This window comes from Kwoniella dendrophila, chromosome 1, assembly GCF_036810415.1.
Source record: "Kwoniella dendrophila CBS 6074 chromosome 1, complete sequence".
NCBI lineage: Eukaryota > Fungi > Basidiomycota > Tremellomycetes > Tremellales > Cryptococcaceae > Kwoniella > Kwoniella dendrophila.
Window position 1 is genome coordinate 2,693,689 of NC_089476.1, and position 23,794 is coordinate 2,717,482.

General features: G+C 36.6%; 8 protein-coding genes across 8 annotated transcripts; 5 read left to right on the forward strand and 3 right to left on the reverse strand.

Annotated features, from left to right (window-relative positions):
* Nucleotides 1-368: 368 nt before the first annotated feature.
* Nucleotides 369-4,122, reverse strand: L201_000962 (uncharacterized protein; the record flags this gene model as incomplete). The annotated part of the gene is made up of 12 exons (XM_066216757.1): nt 369-382; nt 490-790; nt 875-1,572; nt 1,638-1,755; nt 1,827-2,330; nt 2,390-2,534; nt 2,596-2,828; nt 2,890-2,967; nt 3,026-3,127; nt 3,191-3,382; nt 3,472-3,718; nt 3,890-4,122. 12 exons carry the CDS (start codon nt 4,120-4,122, stop codon nt 369-371), a joined length of 2,865 nt encoding a protein of 954 aa, XP_066072854.1.
* Nucleotides 4,123-4,702: 580 nt separating this feature from the next.
* Nucleotides 4,703-6,482, forward strand: L201_000963 (GTP-binding protein ypt2; the record flags this gene model as incomplete). Its single annotated transcript, XM_066216758.1, has 8 exons — nt 4,703-4,725; nt 4,877-4,908; nt 5,022-5,093; nt 5,316-5,374; nt 5,454-5,466; nt 5,622-5,717; nt 5,877-6,084; nt 6,356-6,482. The coding sequence occupies 8 exons, from the start codon at nt 4,703-4,705 to the stop codon at nt 6,480-6,482; spliced, it is 630 nt and encodes a 209-aa protein (XP_066072855.1).
* A 1,127-nt stretch (nt 6,483-7,609) lies between these two features.
* On the forward strand, nt 7,610-9,329 carry L201_000964 (uncharacterized protein; the record flags this gene model as incomplete). Its single annotated transcript, XM_066216759.1, has 2 exons — nt 7,610-7,720; nt 7,917-9,329. 2 exons carry the CDS (start codon nt 7,610-7,612, stop codon nt 9,327-9,329), a joined length of 1,524 nt encoding a protein of 507 aa, XP_066072856.1.
* Nucleotides 9,330-9,845: 516 nt separating this feature from the next.
* Nucleotides 9,846-11,241, forward strand: L201_000965 (dephospho-CoA kinase; the record flags this gene model as incomplete). Its single annotated transcript, XM_066216760.1, has 3 exons — nt 9,846-9,852; nt 9,920-10,331; nt 10,740-11,241. 3 exons carry the CDS (start codon nt 9,846-9,848, stop codon nt 11,239-11,241), a joined length of 921 nt encoding a protein of 306 aa, XP_066072857.1.
* Nucleotides 11,242-13,687: 2,446 nt separating this feature from the next.
* Nucleotides 13,688-14,391, forward strand: L201_000966 (uncharacterized protein; the record flags this gene model as incomplete). The annotated part of the gene is made up of 2 exons (XM_066216761.1): nt 13,688-14,106; nt 14,199-14,391. 2 exons carry the CDS (start codon nt 13,688-13,690, stop codon nt 14,389-14,391), a joined length of 612 nt encoding a protein of 203 aa, XP_066072858.1.
* A 1,348-nt stretch (nt 14,392-15,739) lies between these two features.
* L201_000967 (uncharacterized protein) lies at nt 15,740-17,389 on the forward strand (the record flags this gene model as incomplete). The annotated part of the gene is made up of 7 exons (XM_066216762.1): nt 15,740-15,776; nt 15,997-16,154; nt 16,319-16,384; nt 16,451-16,577; nt 16,660-16,779; nt 17,138-17,268; nt 17,366-17,389. The coding sequence occupies 7 exons, from the start codon at nt 15,740-15,742 to the stop codon at nt 17,387-17,389; spliced, it is 663 nt and encodes a 220-aa protein (XP_066072859.1).
* A 271-nt stretch (nt 17,390-17,660) lies between these two features.
* Nucleotides 17,661-19,856, reverse strand: L201_000968 (dihydroxyacetone kinase; the record flags this gene model as incomplete). Its single annotated transcript, XM_066216763.1, has 6 exons — nt 17,661-17,914; nt 18,027-18,686; nt 18,760-19,169; nt 19,249-19,594; nt 19,677-19,775; nt 19,844-19,856. The coding sequence occupies 6 exons, from the start codon at nt 19,854-19,856 to the stop codon at nt 17,661-17,663; spliced, it is 1,782 nt and encodes a 593-aa protein (XP_066072860.1).
* A 1,158-nt stretch (nt 19,857-21,014) lies between these two features.
* L201_000969 (dihydropteroate synthase) lies at nt 21,015-23,516 on the reverse strand (the record flags this gene model as incomplete). The annotated part of the gene is made up of 4 exons (XM_066216764.1): nt 21,015-22,014; nt 22,070-22,314; nt 22,403-22,825; nt 22,908-23,516. 4 exons carry the CDS (start codon nt 23,514-23,516, stop codon nt 21,015-21,017), a joined length of 2,277 nt encoding a protein of 758 aa, XP_066072861.1.
* Between the last annotated feature and the right edge of the window lie 278 nt (nt 23,517-23,794).

A 23,794-nucleotide genomic window follows, 5' to 3' on the forward strand; every position in this document is an offset into this window, starting at 1 on the left:
AGAAGAGGAAGAAAGGGGCGAAGTACAGGAAGGAAGAAGTTTCATTGCATATATAATAATAAAACTACAAAACTATTCTCAGGTCTGTCAGGTGGTATCTCTTTTGGATATTTCCTTTTGAACGGAAGGATAAAGTAGAGGATTCAGAAGGTAAATATTATAGAGATATATCATTCAATGCATTATTATTTTGATATACCATATGTGATTTTTGCATTTAAAAAACGATAGCATCATGGTTGTAACTCCAATATGATTTCATTCTCTGAATCCCATGCTAAATACTCAAATACTCATCACATGTATCCCTTCTAACACCGACCTCATTTTTTCTATACTTTGTGATCCCACCATACAATTCGTCAACATTAGAAGAAAGCACCTAGAAATATCAAAAGAGAGTAAGTTTGTTATAGTAGAGCAGGATATTTGATTTAATTCGAGAATCCGAAAAAAAAGAAAGGTAAAAATAAAAACCCAAAAACTCACTCATACTACTTAATTGTCTATAGACATCAGCACCTAATCTAAGTCTTAATGTAGAAGCAAATTGAATTAAACATTGTGATTGGTGTTTTAATATATTTAATTGGATTAATCTTGAATGATCACCATATGGAGAATTTTTTAATTGTGTAGATAATAAATGTAAACATTTCATTGTTGTTATTATGATTTCATCTAAATTTGAAATTATAGGTTGATCTAAAATTTGTTTAAAATTATTTGAATATTTTGAAATTGATGAAGAATCATTATCTAATGGTAATAAATTGGTTGATTTAAATGTCTAATCGAATTAAAATGAAAAAAAGTCAGTTAGTATACATTTTACATTTTTGTTCAATGTATTTATTTGCCGATAATTACTCACCTCTAAAGCTAAATCAGGTCTATCATCTTGGAATTGTTTTAAACCCAATTTCAATTTCAATAAAACTTCTAAAGTTTCCCAATGTAATTTTGAAACTTTAGTTCTTTTACTAAAATCTTTTTCATAAACATTAAAAACTTTTTGAGCCAAAGTATAAATATCATTTATACCACCAAAAGATCCTGATAAACCAATTGTTTTACTATGTTCACTATCTAAATTTTCTGTCGCTGAAGAAGAGCTAGATAATGATTGACCTAAAGATTTATTTACGGTTTCAACAACTTTATCAAATTCACCTGATAAATGATATAATTCAATTGAATCGATTAAAGAAGAATCTAATAAACTTTGTTCAGCAGCGGATAAAACAACTTGTTTTAAATAATCTTTTTCATCTTGTAATTTTAATAAAGATAAATCTTTTTCAATGATACCAAATTCTTTTGTTCCATCAGATTTCACACTACCTAATAATTTTGACCATGATTTTGATGATAATACTATATCTCTGACTAATTCTAAACTTAACTGTTTTTGTTTTTGTCCAATAACAATATTTGGTGAATCAGATGATAAAGCAACTAAATATGCATATTGTAATGCTGTTTGAGGTTCTAATCTGAAAAATGGTGAAATGTATTGTTTGATCAATCGAGGGAAGTTTAGGTACGATATATCGGCATCATCAGTTGTTACTGTGTAAGAGAGTATAGTCTATCAGCTGTGATCCAAAAGCTCTTTCATCCTAGCAGACACTCACAGAGTTCTGCTTCTTCGCCTTTGGAAGGTACTCTCAATAGCCCGTAGTAGTTCAAGGCGATAGCGAAGTGGACAGCATCAGTTTTGAGTTGAGGTTTCGAGTACAAGTACGCGATAGCCTGTTAAGATACGTGTAATATCAGCAATGTATCCTGCCATGACCGGTAAAAAAGAAATCATCACAGCATACCTTTTCAAATTGAGCGGTAAACAACAAAAGGTTGAACCAACTTAGAGGTTTAGTACCATTTTGATCAAATTTATCATGACCGAATTTTTGGATTAATTTCTGTAGATCTAATAAATCATATTGATCTTGAGGTGAATTTGATGATTCAGAGTCTTTAATCAGAGATAATTGTAACCACATCCAATCTTCTGTTGTTGAAGCTATTTTTACAGATTTTCTGTTTAATTCAAATCTACCAATTAATTTATATAAAGTATATTTAAATTGATCAACATTTGAATTATTTCTAATATTTGAGTTGAAATCGTTATATAATTGATCACGTTGCGTCTTAGGTAATCTTCTTTCTGTTGATGACAAAACTGTTTTAAACGCTCCAGGGAATGACCAATCATCTCTTGATATATGTTGTTGATTCTCTGCTATTTGATTTAAAGCTTCATCTATATATCCACATCGTACTAGATAATATGTTTGTGCCCATAAGAAAGATCCATTCACGCTCTGTAAGACAGTATATTGTCAGCTGATTTGCTGGTGCTCCAGCGTATCATCCAGCTTACCTCGGGTCGATAAGCATCTCTGGCTTCTTTCGATCTCAATGTTACATCCACAAATGCTCTGATTTTATTCCTTATACCCGGTATACCTCCCAATGCAGCTTCCTTAGGGTTCTTAGCGATGATTTCGTCAACATGTCTTTCGAAACTGTTGATATCGTCTGTTAGCCATATCTCTCAGACAACCCTGGATTGTTACCCAAACTTACTCTCGCTCTAAAAATCGTCTTCCACCCATAACCAATCTTCCTCTAAGCAAAGTAGCATGGTTAGATCGTTGATCACCGAGGTAAGCGGAAGCATACTGTCTTTCTTGGACAGGTTCTCCGGGTGCATAACCAGCATCGTTTGATGTTGAGGCGTAATCGGCAGAGTCTCTCAGTGAGGGTTCATGTGTGAGATAAGCGAGTATATGGTACGAGGCGGGTAAGAGTGGATGTTTCTGTGAGCTCGATGATTAGCTATATCATAACAGGTTTTATTAGCAATCAGGTGAAACTTGCAGAATCGCCTTTAACAGTTTCTTCTAACGCTTGACAGAGTTCAAATGGTTCTTTACGCAATCTCCGTTGATTGAGTTCCTGCTCGACAGATGTCAGCTTTCCTATCTAGTCGATATCGAGTGCGAAGCTGACTTACCCCGATGACACGTTCATATCTAACCATTTTAGTATGCATGACTAAACCACCTTCTCTAGATTCGGATGTTGATTTACCAAGCTGAGACTGAGCCATTGGGAACTATATAATGACAAACATCGTTAGCTATGCTTGGAGGCAGCATTGAAAAGGTATATAGCTTACCCGTCTTGTGCTTGACCCCAAAGCACTTTTACCTAAAGCTGAACCTGATAATCCACCATTACTTGATGAACCTACAATCCCAGCGATTTCTTCATCTGTTACACCAAGTTCGTCTTGTAATACACGAGCTTTTTCAAGTTCCCAATTTTGTAGTATACGTTGTTGGAATTGTTTTTGGAAAGAGTTTATTGTCTATAACCAAGCAGATAGTTCAGTTTTATCAGATCTGCCAACTCCTAAAATCGAATCTTCCTCTTTCTGAGTGAAAATCAATGACTCACTCGTTGTCTTTGTACTTCGATTCCACCCAAAATAACCATTTCATGCCAATTTCGACCCCAAGCACCAATATCTGAATCGCCAATACCGTAGGAAGGTCCAATATCTCCTAAAGGTTCTAATCTAGATTGCTGAGGAGGTTGTCTCCTTCTTCTTGGTCGGGTCGATGGTTCAGCGTTATTGGGCAACTGAGAGATATTATGGGTGAGTTGAGATGTATTCACACCTAAATTGGAGAGCAAGTTAAACCTGACATGATGAAAAAGGCGTCAGCTAGGTTATAAGATTGACTACAAGTTTGTTTCATTTTCGTCTTCATAGAAGCACACCAATCCACAAATGTGCCTTGACATGATCTTTGATATATTTCCTCTTGAAATAGTATGCAACTTTAGCAGTAGAAATGGTAAATTCACTCACCCTTCACCTTTCTCATTTTTACCCTTCTTTCCTCTTCCAGCAGCAGCTTCACTCATTCTTTCGATATCATCAATACCGAATCTAATTTGAGGTAATTCGGAATCATAGTCAACTTCATTTAGTGAGTTTGCTTGAGCTAATAAAGACGATAATGTTGTATTTGCAGGTGGTCTAGAAGAAGTTGATCCTCCTAAACCACCAAAAGTTGTTGATCTATTCATTGAGTTGTTCATCTTGATTCTTCTCAATACTTAACACCACTTGAAGATCAACAACAAAATAGTTATATTGCACTTGGAATAAGACGATCTTCTAAAAGCCAGTCAAAGCATCATCAAAGTTGACATTTGAGTTTAGACATGAAAGATTACAACAAAGTCTAACGCGACTTATGACATATCTGCCACACATACATAACTCCGCTGTCATACTAAAACCACTCATAGATATCTCCGTATGGGGCATCTCAGTGTAACGTAGGGTTTAAAAGGGTCCGTGCAGGGTTTTGTGTATATGTGTATGAGAAAGAGTGGATATGAGGGATATGTCCGCAATGGATATGGTATTTGCGGTAGAGTCCGGTAACAGGAATTACTATAATTATATTATCATTATACATGGTGAGCTCATACATGATAACGTATACACAGCAGATCACCTGTCTCAGACCATCAATTATACCTTCAACTCCACCTGCTACAATTACAGTTCTTCTCTGGCTTTATATATATATATACATATCAATCATAATCAGACATCTACTTTCATCTTCTCTAGACATCAATAACAATCAAGAGCGGGTAGAAAGACGAGATGGCAGGTCCTCATTACGATTTGTGAGTATTCGATATAAAGATGAAACGTCAACAATGAAAGACGTGACGACGCGTTCTCATAATCATTAATTTGAAAGACGAAGAAATACATCAGCGAGGTTCATTTGTTCAATAGGAAGAAGGTAAACTGATTTATCTATTTGATGATTAGCTTAATCAAATTACTTCTTATTGGTGACTCCGGTATGTCATTGTGGAACCATTGTCAATCCATATCATATCATCCTGGAGATGTTTAGTTAAAAATACATCTAAAGCTGCGATTCTTACGAAATAACATTATCGTCATCATCTAGGTGTCGGAAAGTCATGTTTACTTCTTAGATTCTGTGATGATGCTTGGACTCCATCTTTCATTACTACTATCGGTAAGTAAGGTTTCCACATTTTTACAACGACTCCTATCAACGAAGAAAGCAATTTTGTAGGAATAGAGCAATGGTCACTGGTGGCAAGAAGATCATTGAAAGAAGTGTTATTAGATAGGGATATCAAGCTATAGGAAGAGATAGTTTGTTTGATGTCAGACTGCGAATAAGACAGTGTCGACAAAGTGCCTCGTGCTAATTCAAGCGATTTGCCATAAATAGGTATCGATTTCAAAATTAGAACTATTGAATTAGATGGAAAGAGAATCAAATTACAGATTGTAAGCAGCATCAATCGATGGGCGGCACTCTTTCAATACTTACTAATGATGGATTACCGATATCTTCTTGAATTTTTAGTGGGATACAGCTGGTACGTTAAACCTTCTTGATGTAATTATTAACCTGTTCATGAGCCATATACAAGTCTTCCCTTGAGACTAGCCCGGTATCTCAGCTGCTTGAAGCACATTGCGAAAAGGCCAAACGTTGAATAGAGAACTGATTGCGTTTGTGAAATTCATGCAGGTCAAGAAAGATTCAGAACCATCACAACTGCTTATTACCGAGGTGCTATGGGTATTCTGTTGGTATACGATGTCACAGATGAGAAATCATTCAACAGTAAGTCTACAGAAATCTCAAAATTCACACGCCTAAGGTCAAACATGATTAAATAGTTATGACAATCAAGCTGCATATAAAGTTCCATCGCGCTGAGTGGTTACGAGTGCGTAACCTGTATGAATCACACGCTGACAAGCCTATTTACTACGCTGATAGATATCCGAACATGGCACGCAAATATCGAACAACATGCTTCTGCTGGCGTAAATAAGATTTTAATTGGTAACAAATGTGATTGGGATGAGAAAAGAGTTGTAACAATAGAACAAGGTCGAGCATTAGCCGATGAATTTGGCTTAAGATTCTTGGAAACCTCAGCTAAAGCCAATGAAGGTGTCGAAGAGGCTTTCTTTACTCTAGCTAGGTGAGTGTTCTTTAGACGGTGTTTGGGTAGTCTGGGTGTGAATGTTTTAAGGATAGAAAGATTCTTAAGCTTGTCGTAAGCCCAGGCAAAAGGCCACTTGTGTGTAGGCGGTCATGGACTTCGAGTAGAAGTGCTTGTGGTCTGTGAAGATGGTTAACGCTGGACTGGAAATCGCATCACAAGCGCTAGAAAGGTAGACGTGCAGCTTGGGAAAACAAAATAATATGAAGGAAACCCAGTTGCTGATCATACATTCCTTGTACCCCTGTAGAGACATCAAGACCCGACTTATCGACTCTCAACCACAAGAAGCTGCACCTGTATCACTTGGGGCTGATCGAAGAGGTGTAGATGTTAACAAGCAATCTACCAGTACATCCGGAGGATGTTGCAGTTAAGCGTAATCCTAGAGGTGGTGCGAAGTCCACGGGAGATGGTGGATGAAGTATGGTCTAAAGAGTGGAATTAGGTCAAGAAAAGTGGAAATTGATTCCACAGTTGGAGATAGAGAAATGATGTCCTTTTTTACGAATCCTCTTCCACATTGCAATCCCATTTTAATCACATTCAACTATTTTTTTCGTTTCTGATTTCATTTATTCAAAGGAAGAAAGAACCTGTATTGTATGCGGAAGAATCTATTCACTATATACGATTTTCTCGATTTTTATCAAGTTTATGCCATTTTTATCATACACTGATCTTCCAACTGGTAAGATTAAACAAGCAACTTTTTGTTGCTGATGGCAGTGGGTTCACGGCAAGTGGCAAAGACAAAATTTCCGACAAGAGATTGCACATTGATAAGATATGGGGATGTGAAACTGTTTCATCGAGTTCTCGTGTAAACGAATTAGATGTCTATCCAGATCACTTGAAGAGAAATTGAAAAAAAAAAAAAGCTAAAACAACAAAAACCAAATAACGAAAACCTACCTTATGATGGTGGAATCCAAATGACTGAATAGGGAGGAATTGAATGATCGTGCCTCAGACGGAATCGCCGCAAAGCTAAGAAGCGGAATTATCCTTTGAGCGGTACTCACCGCTTTACCATAGATTTACCTGTTTAGGCAAGTCAATCGAAAGGATCCACGTATTATCATTGGTCAGTGGTCAGTGCGCTTTGAAGTATTTTAAGGGAATTTTATATTGAAATAAGTGATGATACGTGGTCTTCGTATTTGAAAAGGAAATTAGACGACATGTGTTATAATTGTATTTCCTTATAGTTGATTTTGCAATTGCAATACTTTATGATTATGTTTAACCGCTAATTTCACTATCACGTCGTCCTTTTTCACCATCTTATTTGATTGAGATTTGCAACAGAATCACATAGTTATTATCAATTCATTATATTTCCTATAAACCTTTTTAGGAGTCACGTCAGACATTCCAATAGATTAGATAACAATTAATACCAAAAAAAAAACAAATATCCTTTGACTATAGTAAACGGGCGGACTTTAGATTAGATTGGGGATCACTTAGTTGATTGCCAATAATAACAGTAATCATAATCATGTCTGAAGTATCTAATCAAAATCAAAATCAAGCTTCAACCTCATCTTCTGCTCCTCCTTCAACAGGTTCAGTTCCACCAAGTGATAATGATGGTTCAAATACTCCCAAAGTGGGTTTTTCGTTTTTTCTATCTTTTCCCCCTTTGCTCCTCATTACCTTTTCACCATATATATCATCAGCTATTCATCATGTATACCGTTTATCTCAGTCCCGGTATCACCCCTCAGAGGATGGTACTATGCAACACTTGCTGACATCCATGAAAGAGCTTCGGACTAACCCTATATTATTGTTGTCTATTATAGGATCGACATGAACCTAGAGGACGTAAACCAAATGATAAATTACCACCTTCACGAGCACGTGAAGTGCAACGAGCATTTCGACTTCGACGTGCAGAACATTTAGCTACGTTGGAAGAAAGGATCCTAAATCTGGAACAAGAAAATGGATCTTTAAGAGCATTATTAAATTTACCTTTGGCTGATAAAGGTAGAATTGGATCTGGACCTACAGGTAGAGGTAAATCGTTAAAAGAAGGTGGTGTACCAATGTCAGAAAGAGTTAGAGCAAGAAAAGAAGCTAGAGAAAGAGAAAGAAGAGCTTTAGGTTTACCTATGGTAGAATCTTCTGAAAATGAAACTGATGATGCTATGAATGGTTCTTCAAAAGGTGGAAATTCAAGAGATTTTAGAGATTCAGAAACCCTTTCTCCAAGAGCTAGTTTACCTCCACCTCCAATATTACCTCATCAACAACAACAAAACCAGCAACAACAGCAACAGCAACAAAATCACTTACAATCAATCTCATTACCCCTCTCGGCAGCATCTTCATCTTCTTCACAATTCCATCAACATCATCACCATCAACAATCCCAACAACATAACATACAACAACCTTTATTTGGTAATCAGAATCAATCGAATAACAACAACAACAACAACAATAATAACAATAACAATGTTAATGGAAACATTTCACCTCAACCTTTCAATTATCAATTACCTATACCATTTAATCTACCAGTTTCACCTGATCCTCAATTCCCGGATTTCACGAACAGTTTGAATTCATCAGATTTGTATAAATCAAATAATAGCGGATCAACGCCTAATTTCAGTGGCATGTTTAGTATGTTTGATACGCCATCTACAACTACGACAGATGAACCACAATCTTCTTCTTCAAAAAATGCTATCTCTCCTATATCACCGCCTATATCAAGTTCGAATAATCATAACAACAATCAGCAGCAGAATCAAGGTAGTGGTGGAGGGGGAGGAGGCGGAGGTGGCATGCAGCAATTAGACCTATTGACACGTTTGAAATCTTGTTGTCACGTATCGGATTCTCATGTAGTAAATGATCCAGGATTATTAGTTTTTGCAACTAGATTATGTCAACAATTTGGATGTTCATTTAATGGTACACATACAGATTTAAATCCAAGATCAGATTCAGAAAATTTAACTTTGGAAGATTCATGGAAATCATTAAAATTAACTTTAGATCCTGGAGGTGATGCAGATGGTGAAAATAGAATCAATACAGGTAAAATGGCTGCTGAATTAGTTATTAGAGCGGCAAATTCAAGATCAGGTAATAATCCAAATAATAATCAAAATTGGATAATGTGTAGATTCAGAGAAGGTTTAAGTATAAAAAAATCAATGATTCAAGCTCTTGTACAAGGTTTAGGTGGAACTTTGGATTAAAAGATCAAAATAGAATAGAAAGCGGAAATATCTTTCCAATACTATTTTTACAAAGAAATTCGCAGTTTCAAGGAAAGAAGTTTTTCTATCCCTTGCTGGACCTCACTTTACCATTTGATAGAGCTTCCCGGAGACTCTAACGACTTCTCACAGCAGGACAATTTCGGATAATACCTTGATCTAATTATAATGTAGGAAACCTACCTCTCGTTGATAATACTATTTGTACTTTTGTATATCCATAACCATGTATGTGTGTCTAAGGCTGATATAGCTGCAGGCAGAAGTCTTGCAGTATCGCATATAGCTTTTGTATTCGCAGGTGTTTTAACAGCATTGAGCAGGTGTCAATTTGTTTAACCGATTTCTTGACCTCCACTTCGGAGGACCAGTAGTCAACTTTGTTGACGCAATGCATTGAAATTAATGGTTGATCATTGATTTCTCTATATCTCCTTCGAAATCAGTATTTGGCTATTCTCTTGAGCTATTTGACCTTTCTACAGCCTGCTCGAGATGTTAGGTAAGCTATTCGAATCCACAAGGTGTTTTTTACTGTATTGACTTTCAATTACCAACCATCCTTTCAGTTGTTGGTTTAACAGGTGGTATAGCTTCAGGCAAATCAACAGTATCATCGATATTTTCTTCTCAACATGATATACCAATCATAGATGCAGATTTAATAGCTAGAGAAGTTATAGAACCAGGTACAGAAGGATATACATTAGTAGTCAATCATTTTGGTAAAGATCGTATAATATCTAAAAATCAAGATGGAGAAGAAATTTTAGATAGAGCCGCTTTAGGTGAAATAATATTCAATGATTCAAATCAGCGGAAATGGTTAAATTCAATTATACATCCAAGAGTAAGGAAAGAAATTATAAAAAAAACAATAAAATATTGGTTAAATGGTTATTGGTGTGTCATTTTAGATATTCCTTTGCTTATTGAAGCGGGCATGTGGAAATGGGTTGGTGAGATTGTGGTTATTTACGTGTAAGCCTGGGTTTGTGATTGTGGATCCTCTCTCTCTCTCTTTTTATTGAATAGATTCTCCTTCGGGACCAAAGAGAATGAGCACGAAAGAGCGAGGAGAAAGAGATGGGTTGGATATTGGAGTGACAGAAGGGATGTTAAGGACATCAAGGAGAGGCGAAACAGGACAGATGACCGGAAGACAGGCAACAGAGGAACGGAAGTGAGAGGAGTGGGGGTAGGAGACGGTCAATTCTATCAATCTTAAAAAATCTCACACGTAGAACAATGTCATGTCCTGTTTCGATATTTCAACTTGGCTGGACTTCATAGTATCGACTTGCCTGTCCTACCCTATAACAGTGATTGCTCGAAAGACTAACGAAGCTGATGAAACGAAATCGATTTGATCCCATGACTATCGTTTAGAAATGAGAAATTGCAACTATCAAGGTTGATCTCTCGACCTTCTTTGAATGGTGGACCTGGATTAACAGAAGATCAAGCAAAATCTCGAATATCATCACAAATGTCATTAAAAGAAAAATTAGATTATAGTACATTTGTTTTAGATAATTCAGGTACTAAAAAAGATTTAGAATTACAAATTGAAAGATTAGTTTTAAAATGGAAATCACAACAAGGTTTTGGTTTTTTAGGTGGTTGGTGGTTTAAATTATGTTGGTTTATACCTCCAATAGGATTAACAGCTGGATTAATGGTTTTATTTACTAGATTTTTAAAATATAATAATATGATGAGAAGAAGAAAACAAAGGAAATCAAAAGAAAGAAGAAAAACTAGAGGTGAAGTAGATCAAAGATTTAATACAAGAGAAGAAAATATAGAATTAAGAGAATTTAATGGTAGACCAGGTGGAAGGAGACGTACAGGCACTTCAGAAGGAAGTAGTAGTATATTAGATGAGTAAAACGATTACTCGTCAAGCTTGTATTTGTTTTGCATACATTATGTGTTCCAGTTGCTACATAATTAAGTTCATTGCATAGCTGTGGTATTATAACCACTATACTATATCCCGTCCAAAGCAGTATAAAAACACCACTCACGCAACAAGGATGAGAACGCTAGAATCCACAATGACTAATAAAAAGGCAGGTGAAGTGAAGCAGCATGGTCACCAAGTCATCATATCACAGATATTCAGCGGGACATATTATGTAATGATGGGAGGACCTGCCAAGATGGACGGGTACTGCTTCTCACCATATCAAGAGTACGTTTCTTGTTGTATGCACATACGAAACAAGGCGGAGGCAACCTCACTGAGTTCCCTCGTTCCTGATTCAGCCTATCAGGAGGACGGTAATGACGGTTCACTTTTGTACGCTCAGTGATCGATGACGACAAAATGTCTGTGCATAGGCTTGTAGACGTCTAAATGACCGATTTCGCCCTTCCACTAATCGGGGTGTCGTAGATAGAAGCGGCAGTGGTATGACCTTACTCATATAATATGAGAAAATTTGGCAAGTAACCCTCTTTTTGTAATGATGGCTATATTCGTTTCATAGAAGAGCGCGAACACCATGTTCCACGCGAGTTAATGGATCTATATAAAGAACGCTAGCTTTTCTATGAGCACCGCAGTCTTTCAAAAGTCTTACGCGTGTACCTGCGGTATCAATGTTTTGCTTTGAGATTACAGAACATACAGTAAAAACGATGAAAGAAGGTTTTTTTAGCATCAAATTATCAGGTGGAATCGGAAAAGCCACACCGGGTACTAGTTGTACCTGCTATTGTATGATCGTGAATCGGTTACTGAATCTGTATGTACAGGAGTGATAGTATTTCCTACTCTATCAAGTGATAAGACAATATTTTGTATTCGGGTGAATTTCAAAACATATCGCGAGAAAAATAAAATTCTCTTTTACCAGATTATTCAGGATTCGGTTTTGGCATGTCTCAATTTAAAGTGATAGCTTTTTTAGGGTGATTAAGTAGGCCGATCTCCCGTTGCGATGCGATGCTTTTTGATCACAATGATCATTCTCTAGTACTGTCAGTTATAAGTGGATGGTCTCGGTCTTACTAGTATGAGGAATTAAGGGTAATAGTATCCCAGACTAACATAATCTCGGATGTTTATACCATTTAATCTTTTTTTTTCTATCCTAGCTGTCTTGCCCTTTTTATTGTTTTTGCCTCCTTAAGGAATTACCGCACTAAACCGCACTTTTATAGCAATTTTGACCTTGACCGCGCTCACCATTTTACGCGCTAGTTTTATACAAAATTACCTAAATAGCCCTGTTTCTTTTTCTTATTTTCTTAACAACTGCTGACGACGTACAGATCCTATGCTTGTGTATAGCAGTAGGTAGATGATAAGAAAGAACCCTCAAATATTATGATATCCCATTGCTATTATGAGTGAGAAAAAATCTTCTTTCTTCCCTTGGACGCTTCAAGCATTTTTTATTACAGTTTTACCTTACCTTACCTGACATAGTAAAATAAGAGAAACCCGGTTTTGTATGTAAAAATGATGATACAAGAATAAGGAATATCATTACTTTTGTAAGTGAACAATTCCAAAGAGTCTTTTCGATTGTGTTATATGTTTTTCAATCTTCTTCTTCTCATATTTTTAAACTTTCATCATATAGAATCACTTGACCTTGAGAAAAACAAAGAAGAATTTTACCGAATACCTATTTTACAGCAAACAAAAGGATAGACGCCAAAATATCATAGATTATTATTCGAACATTCCATCCAAAGATACGGATATTGTTTATCTCATCATTTCAGAATAAACGCCCAAAGACAGAAGACGCCTTTTTTCCCAAATATAGTGTGTGCCAAATCGACTACGTTAAAAAAGGAATTCCTTGTTTTTGTCCGATCAATTAATTTTTATTATACTACAATAACCATATCGAAATCACATCAGACAGAACTTTTCTCATCAACTAGACGAGAAGAACGGAGTAGCTTTAAAGTGTCATCCGAACTCTCACACTAGTCAAAACCTCCATTTCTTAGGTCAAATTTGCTTCCTTGCGATCCTATAGAAGGTTTTTGTATACCAAAAAAGTCCATCGATCAGATCATTCAACACAGAAAATAATTCTCTTTGGAATCGTTGTTATCATTTTTCTCTTTCTCGGCAGTTGATCAACAGAAGAAATTGAATAATTATTATCGTAAACAACCCATCGTATTCAATACCAACTACCAACAAAAAACCAAACCCAAACAACAAGACATAAATACTTTTGACAATCTTTCAATCTAATCACTTGTCTTTTACAACCCCAAACAACCTTTATCTTTTCGAACAAACAACTCATTCGCCAACTATCTCACGTCCACACGACAATTCACCAATAGAGATCAAAATCAAGATGATCAGTATACTACCACCATCAATACATAAATTGATATTCTTATTAGTATTGGCAGCCCCATTATTATCGATAATTTTACCGGTAATAGCAGTAGATGGAACGGCAGCTACACCAGCTGAAGCACCAGCAAAATTACAACCTAGAAGACCACAGCCATCTCGTCGTATGGGTGCACAAAAGAGAGCTAAAAAAGTAGAACCATTAAAGAAGAAAGATTATTCAAGTTTCTTATGTCCAGGTGGATCGATAGCATGTCCAATTACTACCTCAGATTTAAATGAAATTACAGAAGAATCAGTAACAAAGTTAGAATCTTCTTTGAATACTTTGGCAGATTGGTTTAAAATCGGTTTCGAATGTATCGAATTAGAAACTGAATTAAATTCTTGTGGTGGTTGTTTAGCTCTTGGTTCTGGGTAAGTTTCCTCATAATAATGATATCGATCAAGAAAGACAGGATTTATGCTAATTTGTAATTGTTATCTCTATTTGATCGTTATTCATACAGTCAAGATTGTTCACTTATTTCAAATGCTAGAGCAACAGGATGTGAATCAGGTACATGTCAAGTTTATTCATGTTACGATGGATATGTCGTTTCTCCAGATAGACAAACTTGTGTAAAGAAAGGTACAATAACTCCTGCAACACCAGTAACAGCAATTGGAATGGAAGATACAGATCAGATAACTTTATCGTGAATCGATAGTGTTATTGATTGATCCGTTTTTCTTTTTATTGTTTCTCAGCATTATTATGGTATATACAGTAAACTATAGAGCTGTATATTCCAATTACAATTGTAGCATCATATCATCAAATCAAACATCCTTAGACCAAGTATCTTTATATATATCTTTACCCTTATATGGACTTTTCATCTCTTAGTTAAAAATGGACATTTTTACAATTTCTCACATCACCTTCTTCATTTCCTCTTTTGGATTGAACCCATTTGAAGAAGATTCTAGGAATTGTTGTTATACTTCTGTTTTGCTTTTCTCTTTATATACTTCGGAGATCAAATAACGAGGGGACATTTTCTATATGTAACACTAAATATGTAGAATTACATAGAAGGTTTATGCAGAACAACAATATACCATTTACCTATCGTAAAGTTTGGCCACCTAAGGAGATCTACATTTCTTCGCGATCTGTAATTCTTTCATACTCTCATGCAGATCTTTATGCATGCATACGCCCTTCTACTTGTACCTTGTTTATGTGTATCTTCATGTTGTGTAGCAAGGAGAGATACGTGTTTTAGATGACAATTACGTTCGGTCCGAGATTTGTGAGTTTCAGGACTAGGAAGCACGAGTCGCGGTCAAACCTTTACCTCACGAGCAATATTTGTTGGATTTACGTTCTTTTCGACATTCTAACGTCTATTATTCTTAGAATTCATTATAGCGCTCAACAGTCTGCGTACGACCGTAAGCAACTTGCATAACAATACTACCTGAAAACATTTGAACGTTTACAAAAAAAGACTCAACCGAGAACGATGACTGAAGAGACTAGACCAAAGATAGAATATTGTATATTCGATATGGACGGTTTATTAAGTATGTACAAGACAATTCTATGCCAAGCAGGTAATCTTATATGAGCTGACAGGAGGGTTTTTGCAGTGTGAGCAGATAGTCTCACTCTCTATTATATACTTCAGGCACCTGGCTAGAATGGCAGCTATACAAGAATATTGATTATATGATTACTTCAATCACTTCGTAGCGATTCCGAGGTAAGTCGAAAGCAGCTTCCGTTAACTGTGGTCAATTGTGGTCCGATGATTGCTTTATTTTAATTTGATCTGGCTGCATTACGATCCGCTCATGCTAAAGTATTGTACTAATCATACTCTTATCCCGGTAGAGGATATATACACAAGTAACGAGTTAGTGAAAATGAAACTTTTCTTTTTGGGCCTATCCAATGGTATATTACCGATAATTTACGAAATATTCTTTTGGCTGACTAAGAGCATACACTGTTTGCGATTGCTAAATCATAGATAGTACACTCGAAAGATATGGATATAAGATGACTTGGGAGATAAAAGCTGGTGTTATGGGTAAAAGTGAGTCAATCGTCATCTCTTGCCCGTATCGATAATTTATTGAATGTTCCCCACTCTTCTCTCAACCTTCTTCTTCCCCCTTGTGCTCCGCCAGTCCGGATTACCTTTATCCAGTCTGTTATCTTATCATTTCGATCAATTGAGGATCACTCTACGGTACACTTTTAATTCGCAGCCAATGCTGATAAAGTGGTCACAACTTCTTTGCAATGAACAATAGCATCGGTAATGGCAGCAGAATACATATTATCACATTTCCCAAAAGTAAAAGATGATATGACAGTTGAGGAATATATGAAAGAAGGTGAACAGAAGAGAGAAGAATTATTCAGAAAAGTTGAACCTATGAGAGGAGCTGCTGCTTTAGTAAAGGGATTAGTGAGTTTATTTCCTTGCGTCAGAGGGGGGAATTAATTACCTATTATCCATAAAGCTAGCACTTCACTATTTTCCCTCTGAACTAACGAGGACTATCTGATTACAATCTTGAAGCTCGTACTAATATATCATTGGGATTCTTTCTCTTTTGGGTTAATTATCAGTACGACGCAGGTATACCAATTGCTTTAGCTACTGGATCAACTTATGAGAACTTCAAATTTAAAACTGTAGGTTTTTGACTTCTTTATTCATTTCAAGTTATGTCCACAATCTGATTTCTCATTTTTCCGTAGACCCACCTTCCACACATCTTCTCACTTTTTCCACCATCATGTATCTTGACGGGGGATTCACCAGAGGTAAAACCAGGTAGAGGTAAACCTAAACCTGATGTCTTCCTAGCTGCTGCACATAGTTTAGGTATGTGTCGGTTTATGAATACAACCATAACTACGCTGTATATCGCTGACTCGCGTATTCTAATGTGATCGCGATGGATTAGGTCGAGATGTAGGAACAGCCGAATCATGTACGGACGCTCAAAAGATCGAAAGGTCAAAGGGTATCGTATTTGAAGATGCTAGACCTGGTGTCATGGCTGGCGTAGCTGCTGGAATGAATGGTGAGTAGGTTTGTCTTCTCCTGATCATTATTCTTCTTTCTCCTTCTCTATTTTCCCTACACGTTTGTTCCTTCCTGCACACCACTATCTTCTCCGTCTGCCTGACAACCCTTACCGCTTCTGTTCCCTTTATTGTTATTCCCTAATTCTCCCTCTTCCCCCTCTCTTGTCTCCCTTCTCCACCAAGCCCCTAATTCAATTCCTTACTCCCTCCTGCTCCGCACTATCATCCTTTGCCCTACACTTAGCCCATCCCCCTCCTGGCCCTCGTTCATCGCACCTCGTCTGCCTACTTTCCCGTCTCACATCTGTTAGCTGACGACGATCTCAATACATTTTTCTTTCCTATACACTTTAGTCATTTGGGTACCCGATGCCGAGCTTTTGGCTTTAGATCCCAATGCGAATTTTGGAGCCAAACAAGTATTAACACACTTAGAAGAATGGAATCCACAAGAATGGGGACTGCCCGCTTTACCTGGATTCAATGTAAGTGAAAGCCATGACTATGGCATTTTTGTAATATGCAGTAAAGGTGCTATCGCATGATATATGGGTATGTTCACTAATATAGATTCCATTACAGCATTGCCCGCCAACGTCAGATTGAAAAGCGTGAACATAGAATAACAAGACAACCAGAGCAGTCGATTGCTGGAATCTATAAGACGGCTCTCGACTTACGTAGATTATAGATACAAACAGATCAATTAGACTACATATGATGCATTAATCACTTTATTCACTATACTGCTTTTTACCACAAACGCACAACGAAATAAAATCCATAAAACTACCTAAAATAAGAGATGGAGAAATAACAGACGTCATTTTCTTTTAAAGGGAAGGTAAATCAAAATTGGTACAAGAGTTCAATCGAATTAAGCCTCGAATCCTCTTAAACCATCGACAATTCTCCAAATACCCCAAGCTCCAGGATCAGGAACTTCTCTTTTCTTTAAATCTTCTTGATTAACATAAGCACCTCTACCTGCTTTTGCTACTAACTCTTTTGTTTTATCAGCTGCTTTTTGTGCATCTTCAGCTGCTCCATTTAATCCTTTTGAAGGTAATGAAGTTATGAATGCTTCTAATGGATCAACTAAAGTTCTTGAAGGTGGTCTTGCTCGGGTGTCTGAGAAAAAATAATACCAATGTTGCGTTAGTTCAGTTCCAAGGCTTTCTCAAAATTCTAGGTACTGTGGTGATCATGAGGGGAAGGGGAACGGGAGAAAAGAAAAACTCACATTTGTATAAAACATCTAAAGCTTCTTTTGAAGCTTTTGACCAAACTTCAGGAGTAGTTTGTTTATTACCTTGATTTGCTAAATCTCTTAAAGATTTACCTAAACCTGAAAAGAAAATAGAATATAATGCACCTGAAGTACCACCCATATCATCTTCAACGACTTCTGCAATTAATTGAATATCTTCAATTACATTTTCACCTTTTAATTTACCTGATTCAATAACTTTTAAAATTGCTTTTGCACCAGCTTCTAAAGTTAAACCTGCATCACCATCACCTGCTATTCTATCTTGTTCAGTTAATTCTGGTTCAGCAGCAATTAAAGCTTTACATGATCTTTTAATCGCTTCAATAAATTGTTTTGAATCTGTTGGAGCTAAAGCAACTTCATTAACTTTATGTTGAGCTACAACATCATCATCGACTTTTTCACCAATAACTCCAGGTTCTTTGCCTGATGTCCATGCCCATCCAGGTGCACTAGCAGGAGCATCAAGGTATTCTAAAACTTGTTCAGATGAATAAGGAGAAGATGAATCTGATTTTGATGGAAGTAATAATAAAGTTAAAGAGAAACCTGGCATATTGAGTGAAGTCATATATGTTCCAGCTAAAACTCTTCGGGTTTTGATATTTTTAGATTGTAACCATTTGATAGCTACATACGAGCAATCGAATTGGTCAGCGGATGAATACCTATATGTTTTGATGAAAACAACACCACAACTTACCTTCACCTGTGATACCACCAATTTCTAATTCACTTATAGCGCCTAAATTGTTTACCATCAAAACTACTTCATCTGAACCATCACCTTTGAAAGGAACGTAAGATCTTTCTGGATCATTTGTATTTGTAATCTTTGATAACATTTCATTAATTAATTCAGAGATTTTTGGTACTTCAAGTTTGTGAGTACCAGATTCATTATGAATACCCATACCTAATTCTAGTTGATTTTCATTTAAATGTGATTCACCAGATTTTGTTCCTGGTACATGACAATGATCTAATCCAATACCAATTGTACCTAATCTTGTTGTAACATATTTAGCTAAATTTTCTACTGAATCCAAGTCCCCTCCTTTATCTGATAATGCTGATGCTATCTTATATACTAAAATCGTACCTGCTAAACCTCTATAAAAGGAATGAATTAAAAATCAAAATTAGCTTAGCTAGATTCCTTGACTCGTATTTGAAAATGTCTTTTACTCACCTTCTACCAACAATTGTACCTTGTTCTCTTGAAACAGCAACATCATCTTGAACTAATAAAACTCTTACATCACCAGGTTTACCTGAAGCTTTATATTGTTCAGCAGCTAAACCAAAATGTAAAGCATCACCTGTATAATTCATTACGATTATTAAAGAACCTTTTTCGCCTGTAACTAATTCAACACCTTTTCTAACTTGTGCAACATTTGGTGAAGCGAAAATATTACCACAAATTGCTGCATCTAATAAACCATCACCAACAAATCCTGCATGTGCAGGTTCATGTCCTGATCCACCACCTGATAATAATGATACTCTAGATTTTGTTGATGGTTTGTAAATTACTATTTTCAAGTAAGAATATATCAGAGTCAGATCTTTAACATCCAAAAATCAGTTCCAAAGAAAAATTGGAAGAAAACTTACCTCGTTGACCTTCATCAAATTTGATATTAGGATTGTTGTTGACTAAACCTTTAAGTGAGTCTACAACGAGTGTAGCTGGGTTGTTGAGCAAATGTTTGTCTGCAAATCATATCAAGGTAATGTCAGCTCTACTGTATCAACGCCATAAATCGGATACCCATACTCACGTTGAGGAGCCATTGTGGTTGATTATTTCCAGTGATACGATTACAAGGAGAGGAGAAGCAATGAAAAACAATTATGCTATAATAGCTGGTGTACGTCTACAAGGCTTAAGAACTGGATACGGGTCAAGTGGGATAGAGAAAGTTGAGCGCCTTATGGTGAAGTATAATACTACAATAGAAATACCGTTGTGATAATCTCGGTCCGAAAGGAATGTTGTATTATTATCGTTCAATTGTGGAGGACCGTGCACCGTAAAACTCTAGACCCGAACGAAGGTATTACAGTGATGGTACCTGACAGTCACTTGTAAACATTGTGATTCCCGGTAAATAGCGGCTATATTTCCGGCGGGGAAACATCCGTTTACACAAGGTAAAGACAAGATGAAGGTTACACACGGACTAGATCCGCAATTTAGTATGGCGAGTGATCTACGAAGCTCAAGAGATTCACCATAATCCACTGCTCGGTGATAGCTACAACGTTGATCATGCTATACTTGCGTACCACTTCTTCTGCTTAAGAATACCCCAGAGCTACTTGGTCGAATTTGCATACGAGTAAAATTCATGGCGAGTTTGAGCGGTCAATTTAATTTCATTGGCACTATGGATTACAATGGCTTATACTCCGCTTAACTTCCGGTATATACCTGTTTAAGCCGGACTTAACTTTCAATTGGTATTTGCTACTTTCTGCATATTGCAACTGCGGTTGATTTCATATGTATCATCTGCTGTAATTTGAGGTAACTCGTAGGCACACTTTTCATGAGATCTTATCATAATGGGGATTTCCTGACTCAGTGTAGTCGGTATTGGTATCAGCGCACAAGTGCAAGAAAGGGGAATCAATATCCAGGTGGGGGCGGAAACGGAGATCATTTATTGCATTTCATCACCCATCTCATTGCCCCTCTATCATAGGCGTACATCCCGTCAGGGATGATATTACCGTAATCATATATCATGGTACTTTTGTTGCTTTCGTTGCCATTGAATACCAGTAGCAAGATTGCAAATTACCAGACTGCACCCAACATCTGATACATCGTATCAACTAAACACAATGGGTTGCTAATTTGTATTATACGATTCTACCGTTCCCAGATTACGTGAAACGTTCGTTCGTTCGTTCGTTCGTTATCTAAATTCCTCTATTCAAGATATGTTAGGCATCTCTAATAGCTACCGACATCTTGATAGTATCCCTAGTTTCTTTATGATTATGTACTCTTAAAATATCGATCAATCCAATTTGAGTACACCAAGAATTTAAAGCAGAATCACCAAAAGATCTTTCCTTTGGATTTTCTTTATTTATTGTTTTGCCTATAAATCCTTTCCTACTTCCACCTACTAACATAGGATATCCTTTTAATTTTGATTGTCGTTCTTCAAATAATAAAGGTAGATTCTTCAATAAAAGCAAATTATCATTATATGATTTAGCAAAACCTAATCCAGGATCTAAAATGATATTCCATTTTTTGATTCCAGCTTTTAAAGCTTTTTCAATAGTTTCTTCTAATTCAATTCTTACACCTTTTACTACACCACCTTGATATTTTGAATAATCTGTCAATTCTTTTGAATTCATCGTTTTTGAATCTCCTCTTGAATGCATTAAAATTACAGGTACATTTGATTCTGACATTACTTCTAACATACCAGGTTCACTTCCACCTCTAACATCATTGATACAATTTGCTCCTGCTTCGATAGCTAATTTAGCTACGGCAGATCGATATGTATCAATCGATATTGGTATTTCTCTTAATCTTAAATTAGTCGATTGTCTAATTGCTTTTAACAATGGTATTACACGATTTATCTCTTCTTCTTCTGAACAAGGTTCTGAATTTGGTCGAGTTGACATTCCACCTATATCTAGTATATCAGGATAATCATCATCTTCAAACAATTCTTCTATCGATTTTATCGCATAAGCTGAATCTGTACGTGCTGGATCGCCGTCCGAAAATGAGTCTGGCGTAGCATTGAAAATCGCCATCACATGCGGTATTGATGGCGTAGAAAGCCGTAAGGGTTTTGAGGGAGCGGAGAACGGTATGATGGGCTGTAGAGGAGGCGGTATGGTTTGAGGTAACTTTGAAAGTAATTGATTGATTGTTTGACGAATAGAAGGATGAACGAAATTTGGAGCGATGCTAATCCAAACAAATGGTCAGTTGAGCACAGTCAAGCGAAGCTCTTTGTGCTTACTCTGCCAAAGGTCTCAACACAAACTCCCGTTCGCCTAAACTTCTGTGCGGACATTCTAACCATCCGACACCATCTTCATCAGGTTCGTCGCCCCTTTCACCAATTTTTACTAGTTCATCACCGTAAAATACCAAATCCAGATCAATAACTCTAGGACCGTTCGTAAAAGTCTTGGTACGTCCAACGGATTTTTCAGTACGTTTCAATAATCGCAAGAGCTCAAGGGGCTCCAAAAATGTATAGAGCTATGCACAATGACCATATCGTCACATCAGCATTTTTGCTCTAAAAGAAAAAAAAGGCAATTAGTCAAGCTAAAAATGACAAACTTACTTCAATAGCACCATTTATGAATCTATCTTGATCTTCAACATACATCGGTTCACTTTCGTATAATCTACTCGTATTTGCTAATTCGCATCCATTCTCTTGTAATTCTCTGATTGCTTTATTTATGTGTCCAATCCTATCGCCGATGTTTGATCCCACAGCTATAAATACCCTTGTTTTCCCTGTTATACCTTGATCGTTCGTTGACGAGGATGTTGAGGTTGAAGTTGAATAGTCTACTTTGGTCCGATGAATCGTTATACTGGGTATAGCGTATGGAATAGCAGATGGTTTACGTATCGTTATTGATATTGATGGTTGTTCGGCATGCTCATCGGAATGTGATAAGATAGGTAATTGGAACAGATGCGCGCCAAGAGCGTGTATGAGTGATTCGATTGTACCGTATGAGGATGCGGTAACGTACTTTGAATAATTGCAATTAGTACGGGATATAATGAGGGTTGTCGAATGTGACGGATAAGAATGTGACAGATACTTTACTCACATCATAGACCTCATCAGCAAATTCCTTATGATTCCATCTGTCCCAATTCACATCATTGACCTCTACATCAATTTCTAACCTTTGTTTTTCCGTTCTTTCATGAGGATGTAAACCAATTATACACTCAGTTTTTATATTACTTATCTCACATTGCTGATTTTCCATCTGCAATAACATTGATTGTCCTTGCTCTTGCTTTGTATTTGTATCTGTTTTTATAGATTTTGAATAAATTGCTTTATAGATGGTCGAATCAGCATGTAAAAGGGATTTAGGTAATATACATTCGATTTTAACTTTTTTAACATCTGATTCTATTCCTAAAGGGAATTTAGATAATTCTTCCATTAATTCCCATGATGAATTCCATTTTCTTCCAGGACAAGATGCTAATCCATATATATCTTTTGAAACTGATGAATAATTTACACCTAATCCAGACATTGAATCTCCTTCTGCTGTATTAACAATTGATTCATCTTTCAATATCATTGATATATTCAATAAAATTGGACATGGTGGTGGTGGATCCAAGTTAAATGCTGATGGACCTAGACCTTGACGTAAATGGATTGAGAGTGATTGCAAATTAACACTATCAGATGGCATCTTGCTTATAACGATTACAAACTCCTATAGGTTCGCTACGAGATATGGTAAATCGCCCGATTTTTGCTTGAGGGTGAGAGCAGACGCTTGTTGCTCGCTCGTCAGATGTGAAAAGGTTACAGAGATGATATGTACCTACCTACCTATATAGCCTGTGAAAGCAGGAGATCTCAAACCCAGAATAGAAGAAGGGAACCGAGTGGACAATTTCAACCAGTTCAAGTGGAGGGAGTACTACTATCTGGAAGGACAATCTTCGCTTTTCCACGGTAGCTGTT